The following is a 20,509-nucleotide window of genomic DNA, read 5'->3' on the forward strand; positions in this document are numbered from 1 at the left end:
CATACCGATCATGTGGGGCTACTCTCTGTAAGCAGCCACCATAGCACTGCGATAGCCATTTACTGAGTGGATTGTGTTTCTTGGTCTTAATTTGTAAGTCTTTTGAATGAAACATACTCCTTTTGAAAAATAAAACAAGTAGTATGCCTCCAAGGAATTTGGTACTTTCTCTGAAGTTCTGTTTCAGGAGGGACATTCATCATCATTTTCATGAAAGATGCCAGGGAAAGAGAGTGAGAGAGTGAGATCAAATAAAGTAAAAATGGTAAATGTCAGCTGCCTGTATTTTTTTTTGGTACTGGGGATCGAACTCGGGTCCTTGCGCTTGCACAGCAGGTGGCGAAAGCTGCCTGTATTTTTAAGTAAAAATAAAAATCATTTCAAACCCCATCTCCAATATTGCCCTGGACCATTTTCAAAGAATTAAATGGAAATCTACTAAAATCCTGTACCCTTGAATAAAAGTTGGATTGTTGGTATTTCAGGTCCTGAATGTATTTGGTCTCTTTTTTGAAATGAACTTTTTCACTAGCTGGTTGTATAGTGGGCTGAGGTAGGAACAGATGTGTTCTCTGTGTGTTTGCTGGTTTACAGGACTGCATAGTATCATTCTAATCTTATTTGTGTTGTTCTGTGCGAAGATTTTCAATTGTGCCTTTTGCTTAGCCTATACCTGAAGAAAAGATTAAATCTCCCCTAGAAACTTTAATGAAAGAGACTGGTATGACAAGTGGATTTGCTAAATGGCAGTAGTTGATGTATATAATAAACCCCTAAATTGGTGAACTTTTTCGATTACAAGTGTTGAGAATTTTATCACTGAGTCATATGCTACAAATCTGTTTTATGGAAAAAAATTCATATTTTATAGGAGGAGCACTTTGAGTCATACAGAAATGATGACTTGCACAGTATTTACTGTTGAGAAAATTTATCCTCTGACTTACTCATAATCACCTGTGGTAAGAACTGAATCATTATCTATTTAAAAAAATCAACAAAGTGATATTTGTCCAATTTCTATGTGAGAAAATCTTCCTGGTATGACAGCATTGAGATTAGCTAAAATTGGGTCTTTTTGAAGACATGGCTAGGTTAGTTATGACATTGATTTCTTAATCCTTCTTTAAATCCCTTCTTTCATTTTGGCATTTGGTGCTAGTTTCTTTGGACCACATGGAATGCTGTGGAGATGTGCCTCACTTTCCTCCCACTTGCTCCATGGAGTGTGCCTCCATTTTGTATCCCAGGAGGTTTCTGGAAGAGGAACTGCACCCTGGGGTATTATATGGGGACATCTGTGCATGTTTGGTCAGCCCCAAGAATCTCAATTATTGTGAAATATTCTAGATATACAAAAATTGGAGAAGAGCACAATGAGCCCATCCACCAGAATAAAGTGTAACCAAGATTTTACCATATTGGCTATATTTTTACCCTTCCTTTATCTTCATTCACTCTTTGATGAAGTATTTTGTAGCAAATCCCAGAAGCCACATTGTCTCAGCCTCACATACTTGAGTGCGTGTGTCTAAAAACAGGAGAATTTTCTTCCATCAGGCTTTCATCTTGACCCATATGCTTGTTAAGTGGCAACTGTGCATCTTGCCTCCCACTAAGCATTAAGGAACCTTGGATGAAGAGAGTACACTCCTGGCTCCAAAGGAATGAAGGACTGATGAAAGAAACAAATGCATGCACTTATAGGTGCCTCTCTGTGCCTATCATGGGCCGGATTTGTGCGTGATGACTGCAGATAGAGACAAGAGTGGTCAGCTCTGTAGGGGAGGGTGGAGGGGAAGAGGGCAGTAGGGATCATGAGTGGACAAACCCTTTGAGTTGAGTCCATAAGATGGTAGGCAAACAGCCAGGGTTAGGGAACAAGAATGTTCCCTGCATGCTGGTGGCAGAGCAGCCTCCTTTCTTATTCTCTTCGCTCATCAGTTAATGTTGATCGAGTCTCTAGTTCCATGCTAGGCTCTGTCTGGGGATATAACAGTAGATAACACATATAGTCTTCAGATGCAAGAACTAATAACCTGGATAGGGATTCTGACAAACAGGTAATTTTGCCCAATAAATACATCAGTAGAGCTCTGATAAATGGAAGATTCATCCTTGATGAAACAAGAAAACAGATTGGATCATTAATCATTTCACAGCTAGAGTCAGAGGTTGACATTGTGAGTTAACCACATTATATTCATTGAATCATAATATTATTAGCATATCAACTAGCATTTATTGAGAATTTATGATAAATTGTTAAAGCACTTTAAACGAGTTACTGCTTTTGGGCGTCACAGCTTTGTGACATGTCCTACTGTTGTTTATTTCCACTTCACAGTGTTATGTGGAGACTACACCTCACAAACCACCCCCTCACTGACCTACCCCAGCTACTGTTGACATTCATCCCCACCTGCTGTTGCCAGTATTACCATGGTTGTGTCCTCACAGGTTTTCCAGGCGTGCATACTTCCCAAGGGCTTACTTCCTGGCTCCCAAAAGAATCTGAATCCCACGTGACAGGTCCTTTGTTCTCACTCACTCTCCTGCCTTGTGCTTGGTTCTTCAGTAGATCCTTGACTGACTGACTGACTGTTGCAGCTCTTGCCAACCTTCAGTGAGCATAGTTTTCTGCGAGCCTGCCTGGATGCATCTGGATATATTTTTTCATGAGCTGAGTTTCAGATTAACAGGAACAATGAATTGCCAATCTGGTTGATTGTAGTGTCATGGTGTGGGGGTGTTGAGAACTCAGATTTCCTGACTTTTCTCCAGATGAGCTGAAATCAGAATATTGTGGTGCAGAGGGTGTGGAGTGGCTGTATCTTTTTTTTTTTTTTTTTTGGAGACAGGGTATTGCTTTGTAGTTCAGGCTGGCCTTGAATTGACTGTGTAGCCTATGGTATTCTCAAACTCATAGCAAGACTCCTGCCTCAGCTTCCCATGTACTGTGTCTTCCATCATGCCTAGCTTCAGCCGTATCTTAGTCTCCAAAGGTGACTATGCCCACCTGCCCAGCGTGGGGACTGCTGCAGTGGAGGTCCCAAGGGCTCACTGTTGAGCATCCACCAGACAGAGGGACTCTGGGTAGCTGAAGGAAACCACGAAGCAGGGATGTCTTTGAATCAGACTTCCTATGTCTGAGACTTGTGTCTGAACTCATTTCCCCGCAGACTCCTAACGCTGTGGATTCCTGTCGCCACATTTTCCTCATGCAGGGTTTTAGGACGGAAGATATTTAGATTAGCAATTGTTGCCAGAAGGGAAATGGAATAGGTAACACTAAACTTCTGTGATCTGAAGGAGACACTTTTCAATTGGCCACATTTCCAACCTTTAATTTCAAACATGTTAGCCTCTTTGGAAGGGAGCAACCATAAAAGTTCCTTGATAATCTCTTTATATAGTTTATCCACTTTTCTGCATTTTCTTAGGTTTTAGAGGCATATTGTTCTTTTTAATTAAATATCTTTGGTTATCTATAATGAAAGCTCATCACATGTCAGTATTTTCTTGAGAAAATGTGTGTCTGGAGCGCAAGTGCATGCCATTGAAATTGATCTTTCATTCTAAGATTATTAGAATTACTTCAGTGGAATATTTTTGAAATTATATCTTTGCAGAAAAGAGAGTATAAGACATTTACAATGTATGAAAAACGTGCCACTCTATGGAGTTCTTTTCCAGGATCAGTAAACATAGAGCAAATACTTTTTGTGGCCCTGGAGTTTGAAAGCTGAGGGTTTTGTCTGTAAATCACAAAATGTATTTTCTTCATGGTCTTTGTGACTTTTGCCACAGGCACGCACAGAGGTTGGGCTGCTGTCCAGATGCGCCTGCTCCATGAGCTGGTTTACGCCTCCCGAAGAATGGGGAACCCTGCCCTGTCTGTGAGGCACCTGTCCTTCCTGCTGCAGACCATGCTGGACTTCCTTTCGGATCAGGGTAAGTGCGTTCAGACTTTGGTCTTTTTCAAGGACACAGGAACGAGGGTGCTCTAGATGTTGTTCTATGTCAATCTCTTGTTCCCTGTCACATTTACCTGTTAGTAGTTCTGATATTCAGTGAAGAATTCTACTTGAGTTGGTTATTACTTTGATGTCTGTAAAATGGTGATTTTCTAACTCCATCTTTCGTTATACATTTATTTACTAGTTAGCATTTTAATATAGAGGAGCTTTCTCTCCCTTCCTCTGCCTTCTCTCCCTCCTTCATTCTTTTCTTTCTTCCACTTGTGTTTTTTTTTTTTTTTTGGTACCGGGGATTGAACTCGGGACCTTGCGCTTGCGAGGCAGGCGGCGGCAGCACTGAGCTAAATCCCCCGCCCTCCACTTGTATTTTTTTTAAAAATAAATTTTTATTTTATCCCACCCCCCATTCCCCCTCCTCTCCCTAGGTACAAAAGCTTTATTTCCATTTTTTCCTTCTCCACTTGTGATTTTATGGACTTAGGGATCTTTATTTTTTCATTTGGTTCTAATCCATTGCCCACTCTCGATTTGGTTAGTAGAAGCCCTTCAAGCTGGCTCCTGTAATTTTTGACACATTTTATTTTATTGTTTTATTTTTTTGGGAATTGTACCTTTATATAATGCATCTTGGTTCTTATTTTTTCCCCATTCCTAGCCCTCCTTTCACGCCCTCCACCCTTCCCTATTTACAAAGACTTTATTTCCATTTTTTCCATTTCTCATCATTTTTTCCTTTCCCTTCTTTCCTTTCCCCTGCCCCTCCCACTGCCCCTACCCCTTTGGACCTTTTCTTCCTATTTTACATTATGGATTATTCATTCTAATCATTGGTACATTTTAGGTATACAATATAATGACATTCATCATTGGAAAGTTGCACCTTTACATAGTCTCTCTTGGTTCTTGTTTTTCACCCTTGCCCAGCCCTCCCTTCAACCCCTCCAGTCTTCCCTATTTACAAAGATTTTGTTCCTATTTTTCCATTTTCTCATATTAATCCCATTCCCTTCTATCCTTTCCCTTAGCCCTCCCACTTCCTTCCCCTTTGCCCCTTTTCTTCCTATTTCACATGACTTATTATACATTTAGTCTTTATTTACACTTTCAGTTTCTCACACCAGAGAAACTATTCAGTATTTACACATCTGTGTCCTATTTATTTCACTTAAGAGTATTGCCTCAATGTGCATCCACTTAGCTATAAATGTCTCTAATTTCTCATTTTTGATGGCTGAGTAGTACTCCATTTTATAAAAAAACCACATTTTCTTTATCCAGTCTCCAGTGGATGGGCATTTGGGCTGTTTCCAAGTTTTAGCTATTACAAACTGCTCTGCTATGAACATGGGTGCACATATATCACTGTGGTATGATTCTTTTAATTCTTTGGGGAAGATCCCCAGCAGTGGAATAGTGGGGTCAAATGGGAATTCCAGTCCAAGTTCTTTGAGGTATCTCCATACTGATTTCCACAGTGCTTGCACCAGTCTACACTCCCACCAGCAGTGGAGCAGGGTTCCACTTTCCCCACAGCCCCGCCAGCATTGGTTATTGGTTGATTTCATGATAGCAGCCATTCTTTCTGGAGTGAAGTGGAATCTCAGTGTTGTTTTCATTTGCATCTCTTGAATGACCAGTGACGTTGAACATTTTTTCATGTATTTATTTATTATTTCTACTTCTTTGTGTGAGAAATGTCTGTTCATTTCAGATGCCCACTTTCATATTGGGTCTTTAAATTTGGGAGGTCTGATCTTTTTAAGTTCTTTATAGATTCGAGATAGTAGATCTTTGTCTGAGGAACAGCAGGTGAAGATTTTTTCCCACATTGTGGGTTGTCTCTTCACACTGCTGGTAGTTTCTCTTGCTGTACAGAAGCTTTTCAATAAGAAGAGATCCCACTTGTTGATTGTTTGTGCTAGTTCACGGGCAACTGAGGTTTTGTTCATAAAATCTTTTCCTACACCCATGTCTTCAAGGGTTCTACCTAACCTCTGTTCCAACTGGTTCAGAGTTTCTATTTTAATATTTAGATCTTTAATCCATTTTGATTTTAGTTTAGTGCATGGTGAGAGATACAGGTCTAGTTTTAATCTTTGGCAAGTTGAAAGCCAATTTTTCCAACACCATTTATTAAAGAGGCTATCTTTCCTCTAGTGAGGGTGTTTGGCTCCTTTGTCGAAGATGAGATGGCTGAGTGTGTCTGGCATTGTTTCTGCATCTTCTAATCTGTTCCACTGGTCCTCAAGTCTGTTTCTTTGCCAGTACCATGCTGTTTTTATCACAGTAGCTTTGTAGTATAGTTGCAGATTGGGGATTGTGATACCCCCTGCCATGTCTCTGTTACCTAGAATTGCTTTTGCTATTCTGGGTGTCTTCTTGTTCCAAATGAATTTTTGGATTTTTTTCTCAAGGTCCATGAAGTCTGCTGCTGGGATCTCAATTGGAATTGCATTAAATCTATATAGCAGTTTTGGAAGTATGGCCATTTTCACTATATTAATCCTTCCTACCCAGGAGCAGGGGATGTCTGTCCATTTTCTGATATCATCTTCAATCTCTCTTTTCAGAGTAGTATAGTTTTCAGAGAAGAGGTCTTTGATTTCTTTTGTTAGGTTGATTCCTAGGTATTTCAGTTTTTTGGATGCTATTGTGAAAGGAATTATTTGTCCTATTTCTCTCTCAGTGAGTCTGTCATTGGTGTAGAGGAAAGCTATTAATTTTTGTGTGTTGACCTTGTAACCAGCTACTTGACTGAATTTGGTTATTAAGTCTAGAAGACTTTTGGTGGAGTTCTTGGGGTCTTCTATATAGAGTCTCATGTCATCTGCAAATAATGACAATTTGACTTCTTCATTTCCTATCTTTATTCCCTTTATTTCTTTCTCTTGTCTAATTGCCATGGCTAATGTTTCCAGAACTATATTGAACAAGAGTGGTGACAGTGGACATCCTTGTCTTGTTCCTGATTTTAGTGTGAAGGATTTCAGTTTTTGACCATTTAGTATGATATTGGCTATTGGTTTTTCATAGATGGCTTCTATCAGTTTGAGGTAGAGACCATCTATTCCATTTTTTTGTAGGGTTTTTATCACAAATGCATGTTGGATTTTGTCAAATGCTTTTTCTGCGCCTATGGAGATAATCATATGGTTTTTGTCCTTGGCTCTATTGATATAGTGTATTACATTGATTGATTTGCATATGTTGAACCATCCCTGCATCCCTGGGATGAATCCCACTTGATCAGGGTGTATGATCTTCTTGATGATCTTCTGCATTCTATTTGCCAGTATCTTATTAAGGATTTTTGCATCTCTGTTCATTAGTGAGATTGGCCTATAGTTCTCCTTTTTGGTTGGGTCTTTCTCTGCTTTGGGGATCAGGGTGGTGCTTGCTTCCAGGAATGAATTTGGGAGTATTGCTTCCCTTTCAATTTCATTGAAGAGTTTAAACAGTAGCGGCAGCAGTTCCTCTCTAAATGTCTTGTAGAATTCAGCAGTGAAGCCATCAGGGCCCGGGCTTTTTTAGTTGATAAGTTTTTAATTATGTTTTCAATTTCATTGGTTGATATTGGGTTGTTCAGAATTTTTAGGTCTTCTTCATTCAACTTTGGTAATTCATATGTATCTAGGAATCTGTCCATTTCTTCTGTGTTGTCCATCTCATTGGCGTATAGGTTCTGGAAGTAGGTATTGATGATCCTCTGGATTTCTGCTGGGTCTGTTGTAGTTTCACCCTTTTCATTCCTAATTGCATGGATTTGGGCCTTTTCTTTCCTTTTTCTGACAAGGTTGACTAAAGGTTTATCAATTTTGTTGATTCTTTCAAAGAACCAACTCTTGGCTTCATTGATTTTTTTGTATCGTTCTCTTAGTCTCCATTGCATTGATTTCTCCTCTGATCTTTATGATTTCTTCCCTCGTATGAGCTTTGGGGTTGTCCTGCTCTTCTTTTTCTAGAAGCTTGAGGTTCAGCATCAGGTTGTTTAATTGGGCTCGTTCTGTTTTCCTAATATGCATATTCACTGCTATGAATTTCCCTCGTAAGACTGCTTTCATTGTGTCCCATAGATTCCGATATGTTGTATTGTGATTTAATTGAAGCAACTGTCTGATTTCTTGTTTAATTTCCTCTGTGACCCATTGGTTATTCAGAAGTGTGTTGTTCAATTTCCACGTGTTTATGAAAGTTTTTGAGTTTCTTTTGCTATGGATCTCCAATTTCATGTCACTATGGTCTGATAATATACAGGGGATAACTTCAATTCCTTTGTACTTACTTAAACATGTTCTATGTGTGAGTATGTGGTCTATTTTTGAGAATGACCCATGTGCAGCTGAGAAGAATGTGTATTCTGATTTTGTGGGGTGGAAGACTCTGTAAACATCTTAAGTTCATTTGTTCAAGAGTTTGATTGAGTTCTAGTATTTCATTACTTATTTTTAGTCTAGTTGATCTATCTATTTGTGACAGTGGGGTGTTGAGGTCCCCCACTACAATTGTATTAGTGCATATATGACTTTTCATGTCTGTTAGTATTTGTTTTATAAAGTTGGGTGCGCTAGTGTTTGGTGCATAGATATTTATGATCGTCATCTCTTCCTCTTGGATTGTTCCCTTTACAAGGATGTAGTGTCCTTCTTCATCTCTCTTAATTAGTGTTGGTTTGAAATCTACTTGATCTGCCAAGAGGATAGCTACTCCTGCTTTTTTTCAGTTTCCTGTCGCATGCAGTATTGTTTTCCACCCTTTAACTTTCAGTCTATGAGTTTCCTTTTGAATGAAGTGTGTTTCTTGTATGCAGCATATTGTTGGATTTTGCTTCTTGACCCATTCTACCAGTCTATTTCTTTTGATTGGTGAATTGCAACCATTAACGTTAATGGTTATAACTGAAACGTATTGACTTGTCATTGCCATGACTTTTTCTTTTTGTTGGATTGTCCCCCTTTACATTTAATTTCTTTTCATGCCAGATGGGTTCATTCTGCTTTGCTTCCTGGGGTTGTGATCCTCAATGTCTGTTCCTAGGCTATTGTGTAAAATTCTTTGGAGTGCTGGTTTGGTATTCACAAAGTTCCTAAGGTGCTCTTTGTCATGAAAGTATCTTATTTCTCCATCCATTTTGAAAGATAGTTTTGCAGGGTACATCAATCTGGGTTGGAGGCTGTTTTCTTTTAGGGCTTGGAATATGTCACTCCAAGGTCTTCTTGCCTTAATGGTTTGTGTTGAGAAGTCTGCTGTGATTCTGATGGGCTTTCCTTTGTATGTGATTTGTTTCTTTTCTCTGACTGCTTGTAGAACTTTGTTCTTCTGTTGAGTTTCTGGAATCTTAACAATTGTATACCTATGTGTAGATTTTTTTTGATCAAGGCTATTTGGAGTCCTATATGCCTCACTTTTCTGTATGTCAAGCTCTTTTCCCCTGATTGGGAAGTTTTCTGGCCAAACTGATCTTAAAGGGTTCTTGCTAAAACCTCCCAGTTTTAGCTAAAGAGAGGATCCAAGGATGAAGCCTTGTTGGAAAGACAGCTCATAAGAGTCTGTATAAAGTTTGGCTAGTAACAGTTTGTGAGCATAGTGCACACACACGCAGGGATGCACACACACACACACACACACACACACACACACACAAGTGACTTTTTAAGGGACTCAAGCTAATGTACCAATGGGGGTTGGCTGCCCAGGCTCTGTGGAGTGGTTGGTTGTTTCCACATCTGCTGCTGAGTCCTGAAGGCCAACAACAGATAATTGGGCAGGTAGTTGTGAAGGGAGTGTGGATGTGAAGGGCAGTCTGGGGTCCCAGAAGTTTAGCAAGCCCTTGGGATGGCTGGAACCCGTGTCAGTTTCTCACCTGTCCTGGCCTTCATGATGATTGGGCTTTGGTGGGGGAGAGGCAGGTTAGAGTCTTTGCATCTCTGCTGACAACATACCTGGCTTAGGAGCCAGAGGAACTGAGGCAGAAAACCTGGGGGAAGCTGCTCTCTTCACTCCCCGGTGAGTGTGACCTGACTAAACTTCCCCACCTGACTAAACTTCCCAATGGAGACTGCCAGATCCCCTCTGTCTCCAGATCCCACCCAGCAAGGTGACTCAGTTCCACAGGAAGAGATCCAGAGAGGTGTTCTGTTTAGCCAAGTGGATACAATGGTAAAGATTTTAATTTTTAGTATGAATCTCATACTAAATATATTCAGGAAGCAGGAGCTATATCTCCACTGGGAAAAGGGATTTTTTTCTTTTCTTTCTGGAAAAATTTAATATTTTCCTTTTTTTTTAAACTCCTGAGACAACTCATTGTTTTGTTTTCTCCTTGGCAGATCCCTATTTATAGGGTTAGATGGGTTTGATCTAAATAATAGTAATGATACCCACTCCTTGTGGTGAGGAATATTGGTCTGATATTATATGATGCTTTCTGAGTGACTATGAATAGTACTGTGAAGAGAAGAAGAAATAAGTAAAGTTGCCAGTTCTTTTAAGGTCTTGGTTTTACACGTGAAGCAGGTAGGGTTTGAGGTGAGTATAGTTTCCTAGATCCTTTGGCTCAGAAAGGGTGCATTGGGGATCTAGGAGGGCCCTAGTCAGTAGGAAAAGCTCTCTCCTAAGTTGGGAGCCGTGCTGATATGTCAAAGCGGGACAGGATATGCCCTTGAGCCTGCTTCTGGAGGTAAGGACCATGTCAGCAGTTTGTGAGAGGGGCGTGGTCACTGCAGACTGATGCTCGCAAATGTACAAGAGTATCAAGTGCTCTTGGTGATCTTGGGTATAGCCTGTGTACTGCAGAACTCATGTGCCTATGGCTCAGTGGGCTTTGGTGCCTGGTAGGAGATGCAGCTGACCAGAGAAGCCAGGCAGTGTAATGCCAGCCCTTCCTATTAGGCAGAAGAGTGGAGACTTGTCCTGGAGGTAGACAGCATGGAAGGTGTTGATCATCTCTCTCTTCTCAGGAAGGAAGGAATGAATGAAGAAGAGGAGAGAGTGAGGGAAGGAGAGGAGGCATAGGAGTCTGGGGATGGACCAGAAAGAATGGTGTGGGTTACTTTGGACTGGTAAGCAAGGCTCCATGGAGAAGCCAAGGTTTGCTGCCTTCTACTCTCACCCCTAAGCCTCCCAAAGACAAGGTACTAAAGGAGTTTGAGATATTTTGGTTCCTTAGGTAAAATGCTAGATTGACATTTGTTACTGTCATGTCTTTTATCTTAGAGTATTGATTTTGAGGTAGAGATATCTGAGTTTGATTGTGGGATTGTCACTGCTTTTGTGATCCAAACACTCCCAGTATCTTTGAGGCCCTGTAGGGTATACCTTTTTTCCTCTCGCCTAATGGTGTACCAACCTCTCCTGGGTCTTCAGCTCCTCCACTGGCCTCCAGGATTACAAAAGGGACCAACAGGCTCCCTTGAGCCTCTTCTACAAGAGCACTAATTCCATTCATAAAGGCTTTGCTCTTATAACCTAGTTACCTTTAAGGGTCCCACCTCCTAAGTTGCTCCCATGGCAGGTTAGGGTTCAACCCGTGACTTTCGAGGGAAGAGTCACATTCAGCCCACAGCAGGGTGTTTGTGAGAATTAAGGACAGTTATGACTGTATCATTCCTTTCTCTCTGTTTTACACTTGGGAAACTGGGCTAAAGCTGCCTTCCCCATTCCTTCCCATTTCTCCCAGATATGTAGTTAGGTATGGATACCATTAATTTGTTCAAAGAAGACTTAGTCTTCAGGTGCAGTACTTACATTTTGAAAGAAAATTTTTAGAATTTAAGGAGCCAGTTCTAGGGTTCACTTTTGACCTATCGAGTCAGCCTCTCTGGCCCAGAACCTGAGAGTCTGCACTTCATAAGGACTCTGGAGGTGAACACCAGGTTTGAGAAACAGGCTTTGATAAGGAGAAAGTATTGGTGAGGTATTTTAAATTGAGGCCTCTTCTAGGTCTTTTCTATTTCTGAAAAGCAGCCTCTCTGCCCCTTCATCATTATTTGTCTAGTTGGTAAATAAAATGCCTAGAACAGTGGTGGTGAACCTATGACATTATGCTGCAGCCAGCTGTTTGTTCTCATTGGAATCTCTAAAAGGCTTGTCATCAGTGGCCAAAAATCACTACTGTTGCTGTTGTCACCCATAGAGGAATTTCTGCACCCTTTGATGGCCTTGTCTCTGTAAGTGGCAGTATTGCCCAAGTCAAATTCATGACATGTGATCTACTGAGATTTCTCAAGGTTTTTAAGCTGATATGTATGAAAAGTCATATCCCTTTAGTCACAGATTTAGTGAAAAGAGAGATGGCAAGGCTGCCTGGCAGATTTAAGGTAGCTGAAACTGAGCTCTTGACAGTAAAGCCACATCCAGAGCTGTAGATGAGGACCACAGGAGTCCCCATACTCCTTACACTTAGAGCAATTTTGTGAATGTGATGTATTTTTCTCATCATCTCTTAACATCTTAGGTATTTTAATATATGTATGTCCTTTATTTATTTTTTAGCTTAAGTAGATTGTAAAGTAGAATTGAAAATAAGAGTTCTTTATTTTACTACATTTTGGTATCTAAGTAGGGGGGTAAAATAACATGATGTAATAATTGAGTTTCCTATAATATGGACTGATGGATGACAAATATGGGGAATGAGTTGAAGGCTGTACCAGTTGTACTTTGTTCCTACTCTGAGGCACATGCAGGCTCACATTTGAGTTTTTCCCCCTTAGCTTCATACAGGGAAGCATAAAGTTTTACAATATGAACTCTGGCAAAAAATGAAGGGCATGATTTTTACATTCCTGGGCTATATGTATATTTTGCTTTGGATTTTCCATTTCTGACATACCTTTTTCCCCCTTGCATTTCCCCCCTGGATTGTGTATATGGTTTCTTTGGGTGTTTTAATTTGCTGTATTTCATTTTTCACCTGAGTGGGGGAGAAGGGATGATATACGTATGAATTGCTATGTTATAAAGAATCCTGGTAAGAGTTCTTCAAAAAAAGGGTATAATTTGTTTCCACTGCAATTTATATAATCCTTTTTGTTTGTTCAGAAATAGATAGAAAGAATTGAACAAAACCCACCAGAAATGAAGGGTAGCTTTGGACTTTGCATTACTTCTGTGTTGAAGAGATAAATGCTGTGTAATACAACATAATGGATACCTTCTAATAAAATGCATTCTTGCTGGAAAAATCACACATGTAAAATAATGAGGGGAAAAAACTGTCAGTATGTCCAAATCCCAAATATATTAGTGGGTTTACTAGTTATGGGAAAATACTAACTTTTCAAGTTGTAGGTGAGCCAAAATAGAACATCCCAGGGTAGCATCAAAAGGGCCTTTTGCAACTTCTGGAAGGTTTAGCCTCTGTAGGGCGGTGTGGCTCCAGTAGTGTATGTGTTCCAGCAGTGGGACATAGTCCTGCTGTTCTGTTCACTGGCCCACCATCTTCTGTATAAAGTGCCGTGATACCATGGTCCAGGTCCTGTCACTTCTAGTCTAGAACATGCTAATACATCCTAAGGGATCTCCCTACCTCCAAGTCCTCCCTTTCTAGCCCAACCCCTGCTAAGTAGTAAAGTGATCTTCCTAAAGCAGATATTTGCCTCTAGCATTTCTCTGTGCAAATAGCATCAGAAGTTCTAATTGCCCACAGGAATGAAGGCCAGCTGCCTTGGCATGCTGCGTACCATTTTTCCTGGGGCTTCCTAGTCTCCAGAACAGGACCTCCCCGCCCAGCTTTCCACTTGTGCACTGGCCTCTCCCCACCCCATGACATCCTGGGCACCTGTAGGTAGTAAAACACTTCCTTCTTGTTGGAGGGTTTCCCTGTGCATATGTAACAGTGCTTATGAGACTGTATATCGATGATTGGTGTTCATGAGGTGCTGTGTGAAAGCTGGGCAGCTTGAATTGGGTCTGTTTTATTGTTTTCTGAAGCCCTAGCCCAGTACAAAGTTTGGCTCATTGAGACTTAATAAATGTTTGTTAAAGAGAATTGCCTTGTTTTTCTCTGGCATTGCTTCCTTACCAGAATGTGAGGATTAATACTTGTCTCCTTGCTGTTAGATTGTAAGAATTAGACAATGTATGTGAAGAATATTGTTGTGTGTATGGATTGGTTTCTGATTTCCAAAGAATGTTTCAAGATATGCTGCTCTTAAACTGAAGAAACTTCGTTTTCTTTCTGATGAGTGTCTACATCATTTTTGGGGTAGTTGGGTGACCTTGGATAAGATGCGAGTGTATAGAAAGGGGACATAAGGACACTTGGTTTTGGCAGAGGAATGTATGGAGTGTGATCTTTGGACTCAGGCAGAGCTGGCTTTGCATCCTGGCTTTTGTATTTATTAAATGTGACCTTTAATAATTTATTGACTTTACTAAGCCTGATTTCCAACTATAAAATTAAGAATTAGTGTCTGGTTAGCTGAAGGATTATCAGAAATATTGTGTATCAGCTGGTTAGCATATGCTGCCATAATAGGAACTTAGGAAATATTAGCATCCTCATTTACTTTACCTACTTGACAAGTAGTTGCCCCCCTCATGATGCTGTGCAGTTCTTCAGCTTGAAGACCTACCCATCTTTAAACTCTTAGTGGATATTATTGAAAATTTGAACAACAAAATAACCAGCTAAGGGTATGAAAAGATGGTTTCTCAGCAGGATTTTCATGGTCAGGTTGGAACAGATGGGGAATCTTTATTTTTGGCTATGCCTGACTCTAATACTTAACTGACCAATTTTCTTTAAAAAGAGTTTATCTCAGTGGTGTGCTGCAGGTACTTATTTATTGCTAGGTATGACTTAAATGATCAAAATGTGGGTGTCTTTATATCAGTAATATGTCAGAGTGAGATAAGGGGAATTTCTGATAATTCAAGAAAAGATAAAGTGGTAGGGGTTTCACTTGGAAAATTCTGCATATTGGAAGAACTGGAAAAGGCCAGACAGGTCATGTGGACTTGGATGTGGGTCTTGCTCAGGGTTTGGCATAGTTTTCTGGATAGAGGACAGGACAAGGAGTTGGGAGTGAGACCCTATCCTTGGTCTCCTGCTCCCTATGACCTTCTCATCTCTTTAACTTTCAGTTTCCTCCATGTAGGAATATAGGAATTGGCCAAATGATCATTCATATGTGTTTATTTGAAAAATAGCTTTGTTGATATTTTCTGTCACTTCCGTGAGAGTAGGTCAAAATTCACTCACATGCATATCCAATCTACAGCACACGAGCTGCTTGCCCTCTTTTAAAAAATATAATAAAAATATAAAAAGGAAGTATTATAACTTGCACACATAAACTATTATTTTATATGTGGTAAGGATAATTACCCTTTATTCAATGCAGCCCATGCAAACCGAAAGGTGAGACACCCATGACTACTGCAAAAATTTACTGAGCACCGCAAAGAACCCTTACCCTGGCATGGTTATATCCACAGCTTTCCAACAGTTTTGACCATGACCTGCAGTAGGAAATATGTTGTGTGTGGCAAACTGAATGTTTCATGTGATGATACCTGCTTTGCTGTATGCAGTGTGCTGTGTCGGTCTACTTGTGCTACTGGTGCAAAGTGCCCCATACTTGGTGGTTTGTATAACAGACAATTATTTCTCACAACTCTGGAGGCCAGGAGTTAGAGATCTGAGAGCGAAAGATGGCTTTTGTAGCTATTATTTAAAAAAAGAGATTGAGGTTAATTAAAATTGATAGTATCTAAGTGGAAGGGGTCTATTGTAGGGGAAGAAGTGACATGTCCTTTGGTAAAACAAAGTGCAAAGCCCTCTTTAGAATGTTCAGGGCTTATTTCCTCTCCTTCTGTACTAATAACCCCTCCTTTAGGGCCAGCCTGATCTTGGAGACCCTTCCAGAACACCTGCACTAGACTACAGAATTCCAGGCCTGTTGTGCTGGCTTTGGCCATTTGTCAGTGGCCCTGTGGGACCAGGGTACATAGAAAATGTCAGTCTGTAGAAAGGTGGTGTGAGAAAGTGCTCAGGTTACTAATGACTGAGCCTGACTGGCTGCAGTGCCCACACTTAAGTGTATCATTGTGACTTTCTGTTGGTCATTGTGAAAATGTAATGCTCATGAAGCATCCAGTGGTGCTCTTCACATTTCAGCCATTTCAATCACTTCAACCACTGATTTTTGGGGAGAATTTAATGGAACAAGGAAACTGCAAAACCCCAGGGACTTCTGAATTTGAAGGCTCTAGTATGCATTTGACTCACCTCAACAGTGGTGTGCTGGACAGAGTTAGACCTAGGAGAAAAGTGTAGTGATGGCTACAGGTGGATTTAGAAGATCTAGAACAACTATATACAGAGTTGGAAATGTGAACCATGTGAAATGTGAGAATGTACCACTGTTGGTCTCAGCAGAATGCCTCTCAGGTTGGAGAGGGAACAGTACTCATATTGTTGGCACCAAGCTTCTGGAGATAAGGAGGTTGCAGGTGAGCCTGGGAAGAGTGGGGGCATCCAAGGTGCCAGCAGAAGGAGCAGTGCAAGAAGAAGCAGCCCTTATCCACTCAGAGACCAGCCTTGTTTACATCTAATGAGGTGGAGTGGGCTTGGTACCATGCTCCGGGAGATCAGTTGTTAGCTGTTACCTCTCATCTCCAGCTCTTTCTACTAGGATATTTTTGGATTTTGATTAGAAAGTTCACAGCAGCACTCACAGCAGCATTGTGGTTGAGTGCTTACCATGTACCCACATGTACAGCCTCATATTTGATACCCACATGGCCCATTGTTCCAGTCAGTAGGCCAGCTTGGGTAGGTGGCTCCTGTGCTGCACCTGTGCCCCGTGTGGAGAAAGGAGACTTGGGTCACAAGCTTGCCCTTCTGATGGCCTGGGTCTGAGTCTCAGATCAGTTTCTGCTTCCCAGATTTATGAGTTCCAATCTTTCCAGCCCATTGCTCCTATGTCACAGTGCTGGCATGCTGAAGTTTGATTAATTAATTTACTCACTTGCCCAGCCAGCATTTATCTTTAGAATGCTCTTTGTGTTACATCTTTCCTCAAATGCAGCACCTTCTAGATACAGAGAAAAAATGGCCAGCCTTTGCCTCATGAGGGCCTCTGGGTCCTGAGAATGTACCTTCTGTGTGCTGAGCTCTAGCGTGTGTGCTTTTACATTCATGAACAGCTTGAATCCTCACAGTTGCCTGATGAGGGGAGAGACTAGTATGAGGCTTTTTTGAGGAAGGGGAAGGAAGGAAGTTGAGGCAGAGGAGAAGAGCTAGCATTTCACAGCTCTCTGGGTTGACCTGGAGGAACTGGGATTGCACCCTGGCTGTCTTGCCCTGGAGTCTGGTGCTGCAGCCATTGCCTTCAGTTGTCTCCAGCAGGTCAAGTGCACTCATGAATGTGGAATCTCATCACCCCACAATGACAAGAGCTGAACCCACCAAAGGCTGTGTCAACTGGCATTAAATACCACACCTCTAGTTTGTCCCTGTACCAAGGAGGTTATCTATCAGCTTAGATATGGTTGTTACTCATTTGAAAGACAAGAATTGGATGAGATAGAAAATGTCAGATTTAATTTATTCAGCTACTTCTTCATTTTGCCGCCAGCTCATTACTTTGCTACTCAGCCCAGAGAAAATGCATTAAAAGTTGGCCACTCATCAGTGTCACAGTAAGACAGAAGTTGGCTCAGTAAAGCTCTCCTGTACTGGTGCCTTGATCTTGATGAGATCAAGCCTCTCATTTTACCATGTTTCTTGGGGTAGTGGGGTAGATGGGCAGGAAATGAAAAAAGTGATGTGTTTCCTAAATATTTTCAGTGGCCCTTTGTTTCAACATTGCTTTTCCATGTCTCCTATCTCCATACCAAATCTCTCATTAGGTATAGAGCAGAGGTTATAGCCAGAGATAGGATTTAGAACCCTCAGCTGGCTTTTAGCTATCGCTGGAAATCATAGAAACATCTATTGAACAAAGTCTTGTAGTATTGCAACTTGTGATCATCATGACATAAAATCAAAAAGTCTTTCACTTTAAATGTTAAGTGCCATTACTTTAGGGATATGACACAGAAACATGTTGATTTCACTTATATTACCTTGAGGAAGAAGACTGAGCAGGTGGAAGAGAAGGTTTGGTTTAGGAAAATTATGAAATTAGTCATACATTAAAGATGATTTATTATGAAAAAGAGGTTATTAAACCAAAAATTATAAAGAGGGTCAATGATGGTGTGGATTAAAAAATTCTTTGAAGATTTATGGTGGGAATTTAAGATGAAGCTCTTGGTCTAAAAATACACTTCTTAAAGACAAAAATTTGCTTGGGATTTTACAGTTAGATTTGCATTCCTGACCCTGAACTCTGAGTTTTACTTTCTAAGTGAAGGCTGAGTATGTCTCCTGAATGTCTTAGAGGATCCTAAGACACCATATCCTCAGGTGAATTATTTTTCCCTCCTTGTTTCCTGTTTCAGTTAAGGATGTTGTCATTTTACTACCTTGGAAGCTTAAGTTTTTTTGGAGCAGACTTCAAATTATCCTACTTATTCTGTATCCTATTAATTGTTTGGAATGTCCATTCTAATGCTTGAATTTCTCTCATTTGAGATCCTTTTCTCACTTTCATGGTCACAGCCCTAGTTTGGACTTTCAGTCCCTATTACTTGGATCACCATAGGAGACTCTTAACATCATTTCTTGGCTTTGTTCCTCCCAACCAATACTTCACACTGAAGCCAGAATTCTCTCCTGAGCCCATAGGCTGCACACATTCTGTTCTTCAGCAACTTGCAGGGACTGCTCCTCATCTGTCTCAGAAGGGCTTAGCTCCACCCAAAGAACATTCACAATTTAATGCAAACCATCTTTTTAGCCCAATTTCATTCTCTGTCCATCTACATAATGTATGTTTCTTTTTTTTTTTTTTTGGTTAAATTCTTTTATTGGTACACTGTAGGTATACAACACAGTTACATTTCTCAGTGGGAATTGTACCTCTACATAATGCATCTTGGTTCTTATTTTTTCCCCATTCCTAGCCCTCCCACCACCCCCTCCACCCTTCCCTATTTACAAAGACTTTATTTCCTTTTTTTCCATTTCTCAGCATTTTTCCTTTCCCTTCTTTCCTTTCCCCTGCCCCTCCCACTACCCCTACCCCTTTGGACCTTTTCCTATTTTGCATTATCAATTATTCATTCTAATCATTGGTACATTTTAGGTATACAATATAATGACATTCATCATTGGAAATTTGCACCTTTACATAGTCTCTCTTGATTCTTATTTTTCACCCTTGCCCAGCCCTCCCTTCAACCCCTCCAGTCCTCCCTATTTACAAAGATTTTGTTCCTATTTTTCCATTTTCTCATATTAATCCCATTCCCTTCTATCCTTTCCCCTAGCCCACCCACTTCGTTCCCCTTTGCCCCTTTTCTTCCTATTTCACATTACCTATTATACATTTAGTCCTTATTTACACTTTCAGTTTCTCACACCAGAGAAACTATTCGGTATTTACACGTGTGTCCTATTTATTTCACTTAAGAGTATAGCCTCAGTGTGCATCTACTTAGCTATAAATGTCTCTAATTTCTCATTTTTTATGGCTGAGTAGTACTCCATTTTATAAAAAAACCCCACATTTTCTTTATCCAGTCTCCAGTTGATGGGCATTTGGGCTGTTTCCAAGTTTTAGCTATCACAAACTGTGCTGCTATGAACATGGGTGCACATATATCACTGTGGTATGATTCTTTTAATTCTTTGGGGAAGATCCCCAGCAGTGGAGTAGCAGGGTCAAATGGGACTTCCAGTCCTAGTTCTTTGAGGTATCTCCATACTGATTTCCACAGTGCTTGCACCAGTCTACACTCGCACCAGCAGTGGAGCAGGGTTCCACTTTCCCCACAGCCCCTCCAGCATTTGTTATTGGTTGATTTCATGATAGCAGCCATTCTTTCTGGAGTGAGGTAGCATCTGAGCATTGTTTTCATTTGCATCTCTTGAATGACCAGTGATGTTGAACATTTTTCCATGTATTTATTTGCTATTTCTACTTCTTTGTGTGAGAAATGTCTGTTCATTTCAGATGCCCATTTTTGGATTGGGTCTTTAAATTTGGGAGGTCTGATCTTTTTAAGTTCTTTATAGATTCGAGATAGTAGATCTTTGTCTGAGGAACAGCAGGTGAAGATTTTTTCCCACATTGTGGGTTGTCTCTTCACACTGCTGGTAGTTTCTCTTGCTGTACAGAAGCTTTTCAATAAGAAGAGATCCCACTTGTTGATTGTTTGTGCTAGTTCACGGGCAACTGAGGTTTTGTTCATAAAATCTTTTCCTACACCCATGTCTTCAAACCTAACGTCTGTTCCAACTGGTTCAGAGTTTCTATTTTAATATTTAGATCTTTAATCCATTTTGATTTTAGTTTAGTGCATGGTGAGAGATACAGGTCTAGTTTTAATCTTTGGCAAGTTGAAAGCCAATTTTTCCAACACCATTTATTAAAGAGGCTATCTTTCCTCTAGTGAGGGTGTTTGGCTCCTTTGTC

General features: G+C 40.5%; 1 protein-coding gene across 12 annotated transcripts in view; it reads left to right on the top strand.

Moving 5' to 3' along the window:
- Nucleotides 1–20,509, top strand: part of Trappc9 (trafficking protein particle complex subunit 9) — a 737,148-nt gene that overhangs the window by 108,615 nt on the left and 608,024 nt on the right. For all 12 annotated transcript variants that reach the window (XM_087187236.1, XM_087187240.1, XM_004837901.4 and 9 more), the window contains one exon: nt 3,811–3,954. In XM_087187236.1, the coding sequence (XP_087043362.1) occupies nt 3,811–3,954 (144 nt within the window). The remainder of the gene's footprint in view (nt 1–3,810; nt 3,955–20,509) is intronic.

Source organism: Heterocephalus glaber, unplaced genomic scaffold (genome assembly GCF_053883595.1).
Source record: "Heterocephalus glaber isolate CG9 unplaced genomic scaffold, H.glaber_assembly_v1.0 deba00000281, whole genome shotgun sequence".
Lineage (NCBI taxonomy): Eukaryota > Metazoa > Chordata > Mammalia > Rodentia > Bathyergidae > Heterocephalus > Heterocephalus glaber.